The sequence below is a fragment of the Ostrinia furnacalis genome, unplaced genomic scaffold (genome assembly GCF_004193835.3).
Source record: "Ostrinia furnacalis isolate ACB-3 unplaced genomic scaffold, ASM419383v2 OfSCF0069, whole genome shotgun sequence".
NCBI lineage: Eukaryota > Metazoa > Arthropoda > Insecta > Lepidoptera > Crambidae > Ostrinia > Ostrinia furnacalis.
This window is the reverse complement of record NW_021130308.1, coordinates 70,069-86,934: the sequence shown is the minus strand read 5'-3', so window position 1 is coordinate 86,934 and position 16,866 is coordinate 70,069. Positions and strand designations below refer to the sequence as shown.

Below are 16,866 nucleotides of genomic sequence, written 5' to 3'. Positions count from 1 at the left end.
CACTCATGCGCAAGCAAACACTTCATGTACCACTAGACATGCTATCCTAAACTGAGATATTGTACACCAAAGTTGCGATTGCTCACTTCCTCATTTAGAATATTGCGAGCAAGCAAGAGGAGCTAATGAGCCGCAAGGTCCGCGAAGGTTGTAGTCAACAAACTATTAAACGTCTACAAGACCTATAAAGCCTTATTGTTATTTTTGGAAGCTTTTTGTTAACGGATTTCAAGTTATCTTAATTGATCAGCGCATGCTCACAATGTGACACAAATTTTATTCTGCATAGCATGTCTATTTATTTAGAAGTCTTTCGCGTTGTACATGCACCTACCCGCTAGGAATGCGTCACCGCGCGCGATTAACGACCACGATTACGAAATTCATGCCAAAATGAAACAACACGGATCATTATTAAATTTTAATCTTCAGTACAATCACATTATCCGATGCCCTTTACACTTTCAGTACATTTTAGTGGGCGTGGACGTAGTCTAGGCCTAATTTATACGAGAATCATTTCGGTACAGATCGATATCATGAGACGCGGGACACCATTCACTATTTTAGCTTTCGCATGTTTTTTTTTATCACAAATACTTACCTAGTACACATATCATTATCTCAGTCCACTAAACATCAAAATGGTGGCGCGCGTCATCATGATATTATAATACCTATTATTGTGTTCCTTAATTACTCTTATTATTAAACATAAATGTCACGTAAAATTATATGTTACACATCCGCATCACTCAGTAATATGTCATGAAAAGAGTCCTTTATCGACGTCGCTAATAATAAAATAAAATAATACTAACGTGGACACTTTCAGGTGGAGGAACTTATGTTTAGAGCCAGGGGTGCCACGCAGGGTCCATTCGGCAGAGGTTGTCGTGGCTGTTGGCGGCAGTGACCAGGGTTGCCACCTTGCTGTCGGGGCCGTCGAACGTGGCAAGAGAATTCAGTCTGTTCATAATCTGAGTCACGGCTTTGTTCACCATGTTAATGAGCGTATCGTTATCCATCTCCATGGGCTTGTTTTCTGAGGACGTGCCAGCAGTGGGCATCCCTGTTTTGTCTTCCAACCGCTTTCTGTATCCGGTCATCATCTCGTCTCGTAATATTGTCCGGAGTATCGATTGGATCTGCAAAGAAAAACTTTTTAGTCTCACGTCAGCAAAACGTAAAAAAATACCGGTACAAATAAGGTGGGAACTATATTCCCACTGTTCAAAAGGTTAATTGAATTTAAACACAAAATATATGGCGAAACATCGAATTTCGTCCATACAGTCACTATCAGGTAATATAATCTCTAGCTGGACTTAGAGGTTTAAAAATATAAATGAATCATAAAAGCAATATTGACAATATTACATCTGTGTCTGTTTAGCTTTGGTGAATTTAGAGCAGTGGTTCTTAACCTTTGAATCATGAGGGACCATTTTACCAAATTTCTGTCTTGTCAGGGACCACCTCATAATCGGTCAAAACCAGTTTGACTGCAAAAATCAGTTAAAACAGGTTTTGACCAAGGTGTGCAAGTGCTATTCGTGGACCACTTGGAATGCCTCCAGGGACCACCAGTGGTCCGCGGACCACCGGTTAAGAACCACTGATTTAGAGCCTTCATTATGTTAACAAAATCATCGATTTAGTTCAGTGAACTTTAGTAGATGATAATTACCTTGAAGTTGGGTGTGACTAGACATCTGGCCACTGAGATGGCCGAAGCCGTGAGTGGACCAGTGATGCCGATGGAGGTCAGCAGCTCAGATATGTTCGGCGTCAGACGGAACGGCACCGGCCGGTTCCCGTCGAGTTCTCCTGTAAATAAACATTGGTCAATTTCTGCCCCACGATAAAGAACATACAAGGAATCTTCACGATGAGAGGGAATAGGCATTTGCTGGGCAATTATGTACATCCTAGACTGCATCTCACTTAACATCAGGTGGGGTTGTTATCAAATACCAGCCTTGTTCTGCATAAAAAAGCACTAAAAATTCTTTGGCAGAAAATCTCAGTACGGTTTAATTGAATAAAACGCAACTGATCGGTCAGTAAATGATTTCAATTAAGCGTTTCAGAATCAATACACTTGCATAATTAGAATTTAGATATTTATGTATTACATATTTTTCAGTAACAAATGTGCTCCCAATATTTTACTGATTTTAAACGTCTGTCGTTTGTACTGTGAACAATTTTTATTTTCTTAATAAAGATAATTAAAACACACGTTGTTATTGAATTGACAATGTAAAACTAAATTCATTAATAAAAATGTTAAAGTTTATGATACCCAGAGACTTATCAAGTCGCGATAAACTAGTAACTAACGAGCAAACAATAAGTTTAACGGTAGAAATCATTATGATATCAGACACAAGCGAGGTCATGCCATTAAAATATAAAAATAAACCGATTCTAATATGATTTGCGAGCTCTGGACTGGAAATTATAGATATGGGCTCACGAATTTGCTGACATTTTATTCTGTTTAAAATTCTTTCATTTGCATTTTAATGTCTGTACAGTATTGGTAAAAAGTGGAGAATGTCTTAGCTAAAGATTTTTGCTAGAAACTACAATAGTTAAGATTTTACTCAACAAGACATCATCTTTCACATGAATTGCCGACAACACAGACAAAACCAAAAGAGCTAAAGACTGTGCATTTTTGCTAATGTAATGTACATTTTTGTGTAACATTAAATAAGACTGATGTGCCGTAGACTATACCTACAGTCCACAGCATATAAATTGAAAACCAATTTACCTGTAGTATCGTCGACGTCAAACTTGAAGTAAGACACGTTGAGGAGCCCCGAGTCTTGATGGACATACATCATGTCAGGGTTGAGCCGCGTCAGATGCAGCACGTACTCGGCGAAGCTGGCCAGGGACAGTTGCAGCGTCAGCATCTTGCGGAACGTCCAGTAGTCGGTGGGCGCGGCAAAAGTCGCCGCCGCCCACTCACGCACCATGCCTTTAGGGACCATTGTCGCTTGCACCTGTTTTAGGATTAAAAAAGATTTTTATATTCTAAATCAGGGTTGCTTAGCTTAGAGCAAAGCTTCGATGGCTGTAGGAATTTAGGAAGGCTCGTCAAACTGCCGGGTCCCAGGCAAGTCACTTGACATCTTAGTCAAGTCCAAGACTAAAATTGGTAATTCAAAATCGGTGTGCATCTCTCACGGTTAGATCAGACCACATTAATCACTCAAAAGTGTAACGTTGTGAGCACTAGCTCTTTCAGTAATGGTCATCAAAACATATTTTCGCCGTTTCAAAACATTATGCACAGTCTCTTTAGGTAAGTTTAAAAAATGTATTTTAGAATATGCTCAGTTTTATCGTAATGTAAAGACACGCCACCAAGTAATACTTACAACATGAGTGTATACAATTATTGTCAGCTCTGGCACAGACGAGAAACGTGTAATACTCTCAGATACTGATTACAAATCATTGTGATTGGTTGATTAGCATTCTTTATTCAATATGTACGTTTCAATATAATTGTCGTTTAACAAAGTTACATAATTTATAAATATCTATTTATTACTTGACTCTAATAGGAAAGAAAGTTTTCATTATTATTAATGGACATTATACACGACAATACGTGACACTTCATAGCAATAAATAAAAGTCTCATCAAACTGAATTAGTTCGATGCATGCATGCATTTCAGATAATTTCAATTTGTACATGGCTTTCAGTAAATCGGACGTAATTTTGGGGCGATAAATAATATAATTGAAAATGCCGAAAGGCATTAAGTCCGCCTTAGGTACACCGTTCTATGTGCATATAAGTTTTAAATAAATAAATAAATATAAAATTAAAAACTGTTAAAAAATAAACAACCACTTCATTATATTAACATCAATCACAATCTTGCAATTCGCTGGGTGCGAAGTACTATAGTCTTTTTCACGTAAGATGATCCGTATGACACTTCAAAGTTATCCATATTACGCATACTACATATGCAGAATATTTTTGAAAAAATATTTGTATTTTATTAGCAATATCATAAAAAAAAATAACTACCTTGTCTTGAAATATATAGTNCTTCAAAACAATACTAATTTCGATCTGAAAACGATATTTAATTTATTACTAGCGATACAGGAACATTTAAATATATTTACTGTTATATAATAAAACCGTTAAAGTAGCTTTTTCTTTTCGTTTTACTGTAAAACTACAACTATAAATGAAGTAAACAAACCCTGACACAATCAAAATTAAACACACTTTTTGGACTTACCTCATTTGATTTGAATGACCAAAATGATTTCAAAACCTTTTTTCCACCCAAATCGTGGTATCACAACAATTAATTAGTCGAAAATATTTGTTATTTTTTCATTTCGATATTTTTTCACAAATATACGACCTAAATGTCAATGTGACAGAGCCCACAAAGTTGTGGACGCTAGTTGGCGTTGTAATCGTGCACAGAGCCAATAGCCAAAGACTTTTTTATAGATAGGAAGATGCAGATATAGGGTTAAATACTTTATGAGCACACTAACAATGTATTTAGTTGCACAAACATGTACTTTATTTGTAAATGTTTATGAGTGTAAGAGTGTATTATTTGATCAAACCATAAACAAGCATGAGATCACAAAAAGTGCTACAGCATGCTATAAACATGATGACTAGACATTTGCCAATCCTGATATCTTCATGAGTATTTATTATGGTGTGAATACTACCAAAACGAAACGGAAAAGTTTTGCGTCGAGGCAAGTTAAATCTGCTGGCAAAGAAATCGTAGTATATCCCTATGAGCTGTCAGTAGAAATCAGTAGTATCGCCATCGCTATCGCGCACGCGGGCTGCCCGCGTTTATTTTGTCGAACCTTTATTAGACTATGATGTATGCTTTGCACTCCTTTAGACCCAACGTTTTTTCTACATACACGCTATAACTCTTCAATATACCGACTTATAAGGCGTACTTGCTAAAAGAACGCTAATTTAGGACATCCAAAAGATCTTGTCACTATGGGGTTGGGTAAGGAACGTCCTAAAGCTTAAATGATGATGATTGTAATATGCTCGTTGTCTTACCTCCCGTAGGATGTCTCGTAGCACTTGATGTGAGGCCTGCGTGCCGCGAGCCTGCACCGCGGCCAAACGCTCGTAGTAGCGCGCGACTGGCGCGTCATACTCCACGCCCCTGTAGAAGATTATCAGGTTATAAATGGTTCTAGAAAATGTATTCATCTCTCTGTAGATGACAGCCTAAGAGAGAGTGAGACTAACTATCGTATTGGCTTTACAGTATTTAACTGAGCGTTGCTTTCTACTTCTAAATCTAGTAGGTACCTATCTAAGAAACGGAAATAATGTGTGAGCTTATTGGTGACTTCTTATTGCAGAAGGCTAAGTAATGAGTGATCGCTAGTGAGTGAAGAATAGCGGCATGAATAACAAAATATTGAAAAATACCTTATCAAAATCATAAAACTTTAGATCCTCATTCTTGAAATTGAATCTCGATCTGTGACGTCAACATACCTGTTCACACATTCCGTGCGATAAATATCTAGTAGGGATATCGAGCTGGGGTTGTCTTCTACGAGGCGCATCTGCGGTGACACGGACACGACACGCGGTACGGTGAAGTGCAGGAATCTTCTGGAAGTCTCCTTTTGCTTGCCCAGGTAGTGGTTGAGCATCCTGAGCAACTGTAGGACGCGCTCTTCCCTCCTAGCGTCGCCGAGCCCCGAGTCGTTGACCACGAGGTACGGGTATATCTTTCCATTGTGCCCGCGAATGTACAGCCGCCGAGCGGACGTATTGTGCTTCTGAACGATCTCCACTCGCGGCATGAATCGCGCGATCCTCACGTGATAGTGCGTATGCTTGGGGAGTAGGAACTCTCCCGGCAGTTCGACTTCGGCCGTTTTTAAGCTGAAGTTCGACAGGAATCGGCACTTTTCTTCTATGAGGAATGACCTGTAAATTCCCCATCAAGTTAGAAATGGCTTAAAATAAATTATGGTTTTCGGGTTAGTGAAATGAGTGAAAGTTATCTACTCCCAAACTGTCTATGTTAGTGAAGAACAGCACAAACGATGATAGGTAGAAAGCTTCATCATTTACCTTATTCGCAAGATACGCTAGTAGCGAATCTTGGGATTACTTACTTGGGGAGAACTTTTGTTTTTGCCTCAAGTATCTTGACCCATTTCCTTAGTTTTTGTATGAGATTTTGTAATTTCATGGCATTGGGTTGTGAAAAGTCGAAGTCAGCGGTGAACTGGGTCTTCATCTTCTGGAAGACGGGGTCCTGCACAGTGGCCTGAGCGCGGCGAGCCAGGCTCTCCGATGCAGCTGAAGAGAATGCACCACTTACAGAACTTGAAACACTTTCTGTAGACATACAAAATGGAGTGTCTATATGTAATAGCGCTCGCACACGGCAGACTATTTTGTTAGTAAGTTACAAGTTAGATTGTAACCTGCAAAAAACACACGTATTAATAATCGCACAGCTTCTAAATCTATGTTAGTACTTATATCTACCAAAGTTTACTTTCCAAAACCATAACTAAAACCAAAACCCTTCAAAAAAGTTATACTTACACTTTACATACATGACACACTTCTTACTCTTTTAAAACAGTATTTATCGAAGTTTCTTTTTACACAATATGGATGCATAATCTCGACAAGGGTGACTTTGATATTTTAAGAATTTTACTCCGTTTTCTGTCTTTTCCATGTGAGATGGTCGAAGTCTCTTTGGAAACCGATGATTTTATTCTGGATGTCGAATCCCAAAATCTAACCATAGTACCGCTAATTTTTATTATACATATTTCAATAGAATAATATCAAAGCAGCTATGACAGCTGCTGTAGATGATTTTGCGGGGGTTTTCATGATTATTTTTCATCGGATTACATGTCGAGACTTTGCATCAACTCAATATCAAGGTCAAGTTTCAATATTTTTAAATTAAAGTCAAAATGAAATGGGGTGACTTGAGAAATGTATGAATAACAATAAGCTTTACTTTTTAGGGTAGTGTTGTAGAAAATGTGTTGAGAAAGTAGTAAGATCAGATCATAAAATTCTCAAAAAAAGACACATGAAAACAACAATTTAAAATGTTATCCATCTTTCAAGTTAAATGATAAGCTGCAATCTTTACATCTAGCAATAATTAGGCTTGGAATACATGCATTCGGGATCTTTAAAATTATACGGCACATTTAATTAAAGATTGTAATCTTCGAAATATTTAACATATTTAATCCTTTAACTCGAATCCACATTCATCTGAAATCTAGGGTAGGTACTTTTGATCAGAATAAAGAAAGCTTTGTAATCAGATTGTGTAAATATTATTTAGATGACAGATGTTAAACATATTTAGTAACAAATTGATTCATCTGTAATTCATTATTGATCATCACAATATAGCTTGCTCATTTGCCAAATTATCAGGGACTAGCACTGCATATTGTTCCCTTTTCAATCAGCGCAATACAAGTTATGAAAAAATATTAATTTTTCTTTCAATGTGATTTTTAAGCTAAGCGTCCACTTGTCGCTATCGTACGCAACGGACTTGAACGGACGCATCGTACAAAACACATCGTATCGGATGTGCGATGCGTACGATGCGGACAGGTGGACGCACTTATATGAGTTTCTATATAAATAATACTACGATCCGTTGCGTGCGATACGTCCGATGCATACGATACCGACATGTGGACGCTTAGCTTTGTTCTAAATTATGCATGTAGTCCAAGCCTTACACCAATAAAAAACAATATTCGCATCAATTCCAAATTGAAACTCACTAATTCCGATGCCGATGCCGAACGTGGACACGACCTTCTTGATGAAGTTGAGCGTGTGCGGCGTTACGGTGGCGTCGGCGACGGCGGCGCGGTGGTGGAACGCCACCACGTGACACTTGGCCAGGCCCGCGCGCAACTGTCGGAGCACCTCCTCGTACCAGTTCTCGCGGAACCATACCATCTGGGGGAAGGGTGGTGGTTGAAGTATACATTCACAATAGTATAGTCTGATCCGTGAGCACGTAGAATTTTGTCCAATGACCCCAAGCTACTCATCCTTATCGCTCGCGCGTAATTATATTGCTGTCGCGACTGTGCGACGGGCGCCCGCAGTGAGTGCGAACGCGACATCAACATATTTACGCGCGAGCGATAAGGATGGGTAGCTTGGGGTCATTGGACAAAATTCTACGTGCTCACGGACCAGACTATACACGTAGAGCATGTCACAATCCGTAGAAGCTGCCTGCTTCATGACGTCACGGCGTGTTATTTTTATGACACTTATTGTGTCGAGGGTGAGAGCGGTAGGTAGCGGGCGGGGAGGGCATTATTTGGAGATGCTAAGTTGACTTGAAGTGTTATAAGCACACATGCTTACGTCACGTGACATGACAAAGAGGTTTATGGACAGATCATCATGATCATCATTTCAGCCATAGGACGTCCACTGCTGAACATAGGCCTCCCCTAATGATTTGACACAGAAATAGGACGTCCAGTACTGAACATAGGCCTCCCCCAATCATTAGACAGATCACTACAAAGATAAAAAAAAAGAAATAGTTCAAACACAAGACACAGGTTACGCCAGCGCTTTGTTACCTTTTGTGGGACCATATAATGTGGGTCGCTAATTTTGTTCGATAAACCTAGTGGGCCTACTCCTAAAAAGTATTTTCCGCATTACATATCTGTGTCTCTAGCCACAGAGACCGCGATAAATGCGGAAGTCAAAATGCTTTGCCTAGTTCTTGTTTTACATAGATACAAAAGCAAACTTCATTCCTAACTGGCTATCTGGCACTTAACACTCACCTGATCTACAATGCCCTCTAGCGACGAGAGCACAGTGGGGTGTATCTCCCTCTGCAACTGCATTATCTTCGAGCAGCGCCACATGGGCAGCGTGGCCTTGATGGAGCCCGTCTCGCTGCCCGTGGAGCCGCCGCTCGACGAAGATGCTGCCTCACTCACCTTGCTGGTACCCTGGTGAAGACAAGTTTGGTCACACATACAGTAAGCGTCAAATACTTCGTGACATCCAAAGTGACCAAAAGGTTGATAAAAGAACCTTATTCCAATTGTATCAAGGGCGTGTTGCGAACTTATTGGCTACTTTGGGTGTTACTAACTATTTGACGCTGACTTTACCAGTAAATAACGACTTGCTGGTACCATGGTATATCACAAGCACAGATTTAGAACGAGACAGAACATTTTCAACACATGTAAAGACCCTTTTGGAACTCACAGGTATCGAACAAATAAACTACAAAACTTTAAGAACAAGATAGAGCCTGTTTACCACTTGTAAAAACATGTTGAGAACTATCTCTTAGGTTAACTACAATTTTGGTTTTTGCAAGTATCAGATAAGAGATATTTATGAAATTACGCAGCTGGTAAAGCAACCTTTTGTTTATTACATAGGGTTATATTTCGGATAAGCATATAGCGGACAAACGACGACTTGTTTGATGCAAGTCATCAATAATTTAGGTATTTCGTAAGGCGAATTCTGTAATCAAGTAAATAATTTGATATTTGAACTACTTCGACCAATTAGTATTTATTGTGCACAAAATAAAGCAACTTTCACCGAAATGAAAATTCATAAAATCAGTTCCTGATTATTAACAATAATGATCGTAAAACACGGACAAGCTAATTAAGTTGCTCTTGTATTTTAGCTGCTTTTTATAGCTTTTAATTTATAGAGAAGTTTTAAAAAATGGTTGCGGTTTACTTTGCGGTGACCGCTTTTATAGAACTAATTGAAGCCATAAACAAGGCTTTATGAAGCCGTAACAAAGTATTCAGCAATAAATGTGAGCTTCAGGATCTAAAACACGTTAATTAATTTAAAATATAGCATAATTTATGCACAGCTGAATCGAATCACAGTCGACGGCACCTCAGACTAAACATTTTTATTTCAAAATAGCACTTATGTAATATTACTTACGGTTGAGGTGGTGGTTTGATGTGGTAAGTGCGCCGCTATGTTTTCTGCGGTTTTGTGTCTTTCACGTTGTTCGATTTTAAGCGTTAGGTATAACGTTCTTATGGGGAAGTAAACTGCCTGAGGATACAATCTGCCAACCTGGAGCAAGAAATATTTTGAGATTAGTTCATTATTAAAAAAAAAATATGAAGAAATAAATGAATACACAAATAGATCACCATGACTCCTTATTGAATCCAATGCAACCACAATTTAGCATTAATCTGCTGACAGAAATATTATTTGAGCATGCGACAGCTTTGTTCAAATTATCGCGCTACTAAGTTCGCTGCACGTTCACTTTCTTAGGGCCTGTGCACACCGCGCTTAAAAAACGCGACCACAGGCCCTTAGTCCCAATACATGAAACATAAGCACATACCGTTTGTTGCCAGGCGAATCTGACTCTAAAATAACAAGTCATAAAACACAATGTAGCAATAAGTCTACGTACATGGCTTAGCAAGTTCAGTATCACGTTTCCATCGTACTGCACGAGACATGCGAGCAACTGCGGTATCCAGGGCAGCCACTGTACGGGCGGCACGCCCACAGAATACTTGTCTAGTGCCTCAGCGAGACTGTTCTTTTCGTCGTCGAAACTTAACATCCACAATACCTGGTAAATGGATCCTGGTTAACTGTTGTCTCATGATAAAAATGCAATAAAAATGGGTTAAATAGTAGCTTTTTTGAGTGATAGAAACGATAGTAAAACACAACAATACACATAATAATAATAGTCTTTCAATTTTGCTATAAAGATTAAGTGAAAAGAGGAAAACTTCTAAAAGAAAGTCCGAAAATAGGTTTTTCAGTGAAACAAGACAAAACAACAAAAGTAATGAAAAAAAAAACGAAAAATCACTCAAACGTTTCTTACCTTCGCACAATACTTGCGCGATTTAGATTCGTTCTGGTGCCTGCAAGCGTGCAAGAAGCAAGTCATGGCCGAAACGCCCACAGTTGTCTGGCGCGGGTCCCTGATGAATATCTGCTCCAAATAGTCACCCCAAAGAGCCCACGCCTTGACCAGAGTATCGTGTAGTTGGACGGCCGCTGCAAACGCTTTATTAGCGTCCTCTGACCGACCCAATTGAGCCAACAATAACCCCTTGAACGCGTAAAACTCCGCTGTCATTTCTTTCGTGAAGTATTTGAAGTTCGTTGACTCAATCATGTCCAAGCCCTCCTGCAACTCTTCCTTTCCTTCGGTCCAGGACATCTGAATGTGGCATTTCACTTGCTGCCGAATCTTCTGGAAGCAGTCCACGATAGGGACGCTAGGTATGGTGTAGATACGATGGAGGGAATCGAGGCATACGCCCGACAAGTTGTGTTTTCTTGCTATCTTCGCGAAATGAATAATCGCCTGAAACAAAACATGTGATTAACTCAGACCAATTAACATAAAGCGAGTTTTACCAGCAATAAAACTTGCAGAAGTTGACTTCCGCAAGCTATCACTACTGTGTAAAACTTGCAGAAGTTGACTCCGGAAGCTATCACTACTGTGTAAATCTTGCAGAAGTTGGCTTGCAACAGCTATTTACTCTGCAAGTTTTAAACTCACTTATGACAGAACGTTTTATAGCAAGGGAATCAATACCAATGCTTTTATGAAGCTCACTTATAATCCACTTACCTGTGCACTCGCATGTACCCCCAACATACTATGATTAGACCCGTGTTCTGTCTGCGAGTCGTAGTGGGAAGCGATGAACTGATAGTGATGCTGGCGCCACGTGAAAATGGCGCCCCAGTGCGACAGCGGGTCTGCTACGACGGGCAGACGATTGCGCCATGTCTTCACTATTGCTTTCATGTCGTGTAGAGACGTGGGGCGGCTATGTAGGAGGCCCTGAGAACAAATGACATACGATTAATAAGGCGTATGACAATAACCATAAATCATTAAAAACACAGTAGGAAAGATATACATGAATCTGCAATGGAAGTTCATTTTAATGGTTTTTTGTGTTCTCAGTTTGGTGTGAGTTGAATAGCGAACAGTAACAGCTAAATATTTCCTGAGTAACGACCACACTAGTGCGAAGACACTGTATAAAGCGCGTCTGAGTCTCGAAATAGTAATAACTACACTCACAGTGCAGTGTATAGTGCAGCACACACATTAGCCGTGTTGCGTACAACGCGGCTCACTCGCGCAGCTTTTGTTGCTACGGAGGACAACGAGGTACAGTCACAGTCAGAAACAAATACATAGTTCGTGACACTCAAAGTAGCCAAAAAGTTCGCAAAGCGTCTTTGTTACAAGTTTGTGTTGTCAACTTTTTAGGTGTCACGAACTATTTGACGCCGACTATAGCTACGTACAGATGATATAGATGACCCACGCTGAACTGTCCCACCAAACTCAATAACAGGGGGGTGCTACCATCGTTCAACTATATGGTTTACAACATGGCAAAAATCGGAACCAGCGATCCGGTATTGACGGTGGCGCCACGCTGTCAATGTCATGGATTCCTATCCATGACATTGTCAGCTCAGTTCAGTATTTTGGAACTATATCACATTAGACTACATTTTTGTTGCAATATCGCCCCTTTTACAAGTACACAAGAGGTCAGTTTTTCAGTACACCAGAGGTCAGTTTGTCAGTTTTAGTGTAGTGCACTGTATTACAGTGCACTACACTCACCGTGTGTATCTGCGCGGCCTCGCTGAGCTCCATGAGCTGCTGCGCGGCGCGCAGGAGCGGCAGGTGCGCGTGCGACACCACGCGCGGCAGGCGGCGCCACTCGCGCAGGCACTGCGCCGCCGCCGCCTCCGCGTGTCCACGCCGCTCAGCTGGTTGTGTACAGTGCGCTACACTCACCGTGTGTATCTGCGCGGCCTCGCTGAGCTCCATGAGCTGCTGCGCGGCGCGCAGGAGCGGCAGGTGCGCGTGCGACACCACGCGCGGCAGGCGGCGCCACTCGCGCAGGCACTGCGCCGCCGCCGCCTCCGCGTGTCTCTCCACGCCGCTCAGCTGCTGCTCGCCGCCGGCGCAGATGCACAAATAGCCGCGGTACAAGTTCACTAGCCACGCTGGAAAATAAAGATGCGTTAGCGTCATCCCGGCCCGGCCGCACGCAACAAAAAAAACAGCTCCACGTACAGATTCAGTACAGACTCCTGCATCCAGCTCTGAAGGACCATGAACAGAGTGATACGGCAGGTGCAAAAGACACTCAATTTCAGTGAAATTTTATTTATTGCGGAGATATTATACAACCATGTGCACACACACTTAGATGCTAGGAAAAAGAGAGGCCATAGAGCTAGAGCATAGAACGCTTCTGGGTTGCCAGATATTGTTATTAAATTTTTACCACAGTATAAGTTTACGTGTTTTACGATTGAAGAAACCCGCCATCTTAAAAAAATAGCATTTTACAACGAGTACTGAAAATTCAATTTGTTTACACACTCAACTTAAGAAAGACTTCCGGAATAAATAAAATATTGTTTTGTAAACAAATAAGCTGTCACTTCACTTATAGTTCGCGCAACGAAAGTTGAGGCAAACACGTACTCATACTGAACACACTAGCCACCATGCTCTTGTTAAAAATGTCTGCAAGCGAGACAGAAAGCACTTAGTAGTCCGACTACGCAAGACGTCAGCGCTGACAGCGTATACAGATACAAATATTTGCTTGTGTTGGCCTCAACTCTCGTTGCGCGACCTATAACTGTCTTTAACTTACTTAATTCCTTAGGACAGTTGTACTCTACTTCAGCGAGTGCGTCTTTCATTGTCGGCCAGTTTGGATTCCTCCAGGAACTTTCTAGGATCAGGAAAGGGTCCCGGGAACTTCTGGTGAGTCCCAACTCCAGCAATGAATCCCACTGGTTCAGCTCCTTGGCGCACTTAAGCCAGTGCTGAGTCCAGAGGGTGCACTCCTTGTGCATGGTATATGACGATGGGTTGCTTGTGTAGTCTTGTTTTAATTTGGCCATTGCGATGTCATAGGCAGCCTGCAATGATAAATATTCGTAGATAACCTTCATCATTATGTTTTAATAAACAGCCACAGATATGTGGCTTATGTGGTTCATGTTTTACAGCTCGTATTTACAAAGTTATAAAAGTCTACTTGAGAACTGCAATAAAACAATCAAAATAACGTCACCTACCTGTGCTTGCTCAAAGAATCCTTGTTGCTCATACGCAATAGCAACATTGGTCTCACGGTAGCGCGCGTGCTTTTGCCATAGTCCTGACCACATGTCTTCTTCTTGTAATAGTTCATACATGTCGCTCAATGAATCAAGTATTTCCTAAAATAAAAATGACCGATATTAAACATTATTTCAACACAACATAAGGTTTAAATTCATTAAGCCAAAATAGATTTTCATAGCCTTTAAATAAAGGCGCACTTACGGTCGGCGTGGTCGATTCAACATCAAAGTCGTAGACCAGAGCCTCCCGCGGCACCCGGCTGCTGCCGGTCTGATCAATGGCCATTTGCTCCAGGTTCAATGTCATGCGGTGCCATAGGTTGTGTGTCTTGCCCAAATACTTCATCATTGGCCTAAAAATAAAAGTTTATTTACATGTTTTACGTAACACAACAAGAGAGTGAAATGACATCGCAGTGTCAATGTCAAAAGTTTTAATGAAAATATGTAATAGTTAATTTAATAAGCAGTAGCTCTTGAGTACAAAAAGACTAGAACTTAGGCACTAGAGGAACTGAAAATAGGGAGACATTTTGAACACCTTAGAAACTTCACCTTTATGCAGTCAGCAATAGAGTTCACACGGTAATAAAGTATTAACTTACGGTTTGATGGTAATCGGTGGGTTGCACCTGGCTAGCGCTTCGATGAATGTATTGAGTGCGCTGAGAGGTTGATCTCTTTGGCCCACGTGAACGCCAGATATGATGAATGGCACGATTTCGTTCATGACCGTCTAGAAAGGAAATTAGGTTTTACATAATTTTAGATATATTTTTAACTATCAGCAAAGACTTTCGTACCATTAAACATGCTGCCCTGAATTAAGATATTGGTCACTAACGCTGAGTTGCACCACTTAACTTTGACCGTAACTATAACCATAACCGGTGTTTTTTGTATGGATTTTGGCAGATTTTTGACGTTTGTTAAAGTTAAAATAAGGTGGTGCAACTCAGCCTTAGTTTTTGATTATTGCTACAGATATATTTGGTCGATTGCGAGCGAGCGAGAGAATAAGATATGCGGGGAGCGAGGCCCACACCAGGAACTTGAAGTCGACAAATCATATCATACGTTTAATGAGATCGATAAAACGTTGCCACGCGTTAGCTACTACAGTTCCGACTACTAATATCCAGTGGCGATTCGGCTGCGAGTTTGGGTATAGCAATGGAAGGTTAATGAGTTTTCTCGTATACACTTACCCCCAGTTGTCTTTCGTCCAACGTGTTCCAAAGCCGAGGGAACAGTCTCAGCCACGTGTGGTGCGCCAGTTGGTCGTCCATGTGGCACAGCTGCGCCGCGGCCACAACTAGCTGTTCCGTGCGAACCCGCCGCGCCAGCTCCAAAAACTCGGACTGCTTATTAATTATCTGCGTTAGGGCTCGTTGTCTGTAAGAAAAACTATTGGTTACTCACCTGGTATCTCAGCTAAATTTTAAAACTTATAATACTGCACAAGATGTTGCGAGAAACGAAGCAAATCAAGAATATTAAAGGCTGATTTACACGTATTAAGTAGTTAACTACATTTTAAATCTATGTCCAAACGTAAAGCTCTTGTTTATAGATGGTCCATGCTGAACTGTCCCACCAAACTCAATGACAGGGGGGCGCTACCATCGTTCATCTCTAAGGTTTCCAACATGACCAACGATCCGGTATTGACGGTTGGCGCCATGCTTTGAATGTCATGGATAGGACAGTTCAGTATAGCAATTTCTTGTCAATAGCTTGTCAAAACGTGTCAAGTGACAAGCCCCGCCCACCAACTTACCCGAAAAATTAAGTTAAAATTTAATTACATACTTAATTAATTAACTACGTATTAATCAGCCTTAAATGAAACAATAATTCAACAAGTCAAAATAACATATAGCCTGACCAGGAACATAAAAACCCTGGCATAGAGGCGCCTCAATTGCATTTGATAGTGCAACACTGAGTACAGTCGTACCTGTGTTAAATTAATAGGCTAACTTTATGTATCAGGATTCAGGATTACGGGCTAATTTGATATTTTCATAAATTAACGAAATAATATTATTATAGGTAACCTGATTTAAATAAATTAAATGAAACCATCAATCGAGCTAGTAGATTTATTTTATTATTCATCAATAATCAAATTCAGAACTTGAATATTCAACTGCAATGTCTGCTCATGAACGCTTCAAACTCGGTACTTCTTTCCCAATCCCATAAAATTCAACACTTAGAAAGTTACAAAAAAAATTAAAATAGGTGGTTGAAACAAACCACAGCTAATTTTCATAGTGGACTGTACTATACGATAAACATGTCAGTCAATTTGACAACCTTTGTCGGAAACATTATTCAATGAAAATATTGTCCGAACCCTTAGTATTTCTCTTCGACAAATACTTTAACACATTGTGAACCACTTTTCTTTCACGACTATAAAAATATTTTAGCAATTTAATTCATAAAACCAATTGCGCACATTTAAAATAAAGTTTGTTTACACTTTGACAGCAATAGACTGACATGCAAGGTGACATGTCAATGAAGTTTTCAGTTACTGTTGCCATTAAAAGAAATTAGTACCATTAGTTTTCCGCAACATGGCGAGGG

The 16,866-nt window shown here is 40.3% G+C and overlaps 1 protein-coding gene across 4 annotated transcripts in view; it reads right to left on the bottom strand.

Moving 5' to 3' along the window:
- Positions 1-408: 408 nt before the first annotated feature.
- The window catches only part of Nipped-A (Transcription-associated protein Nipped-A), a 36,104-nt gene continuing 19,646 nt past the window's right edge, over positions 409-16,866 (bottom strand). For 3 of the 4 annotated variants that reach the window (XM_028323610.1, XM_028323617.1, XM_028323630.1), the window contains 18 exons: positions 15,477-15,663; positions 14,874-15,004; positions 14,471-14,621; positions 14,221-14,364; positions 13,791-14,061; positions 12,917-13,128; positions 11,720-11,935; positions 10,958-11,446; positions 10,529-10,693; positions 10,036-10,173; positions 8,886-9,056; positions 7,848-8,028; positions 6,180-6,405; positions 5,548-5,988; positions 5,098-5,206; positions 2,786-3,020; positions 1,691-1,830; positions 409-1,148 (listed from right to left, as the gene is read on the bottom strand). In XM_028323610.1, coding sequence (XP_028179411.1) covers positions 852-1,148; positions 1,691-1,830; positions 2,786-3,020; positions 5,098-5,206; positions 5,548-5,988; positions 6,180-6,405; positions 7,848-8,028; positions 8,886-9,056; positions 10,036-10,173; positions 10,529-10,693; positions 10,958-11,446; positions 11,720-11,935; positions 12,917-13,128; positions 13,791-14,061; positions 14,221-14,364; positions 14,471-14,621; positions 14,874-15,004; positions 15,477-15,663 — 3,904 coding nt within the window. In that variant the 3' untranslated portion in view covers positions 409-851. The remainder of the gene's footprint in view (positions 1,149-1,690; positions 1,831-2,785; positions 3,021-5,097; positions 5,207-5,547; positions 5,989-6,179; positions 6,406-7,847; positions 8,029-8,885; positions 9,057-10,035; positions 10,174-10,528; positions 10,694-10,957; positions 11,447-11,719; positions 11,936-12,916; positions 13,129-13,790; positions 14,062-14,220; positions 14,365-14,470; positions 14,622-14,873; positions 15,005-15,476; positions 15,664-16,866) is intronic. The other variant, XM_028323623.1, reaches the window with a different exon arrangement.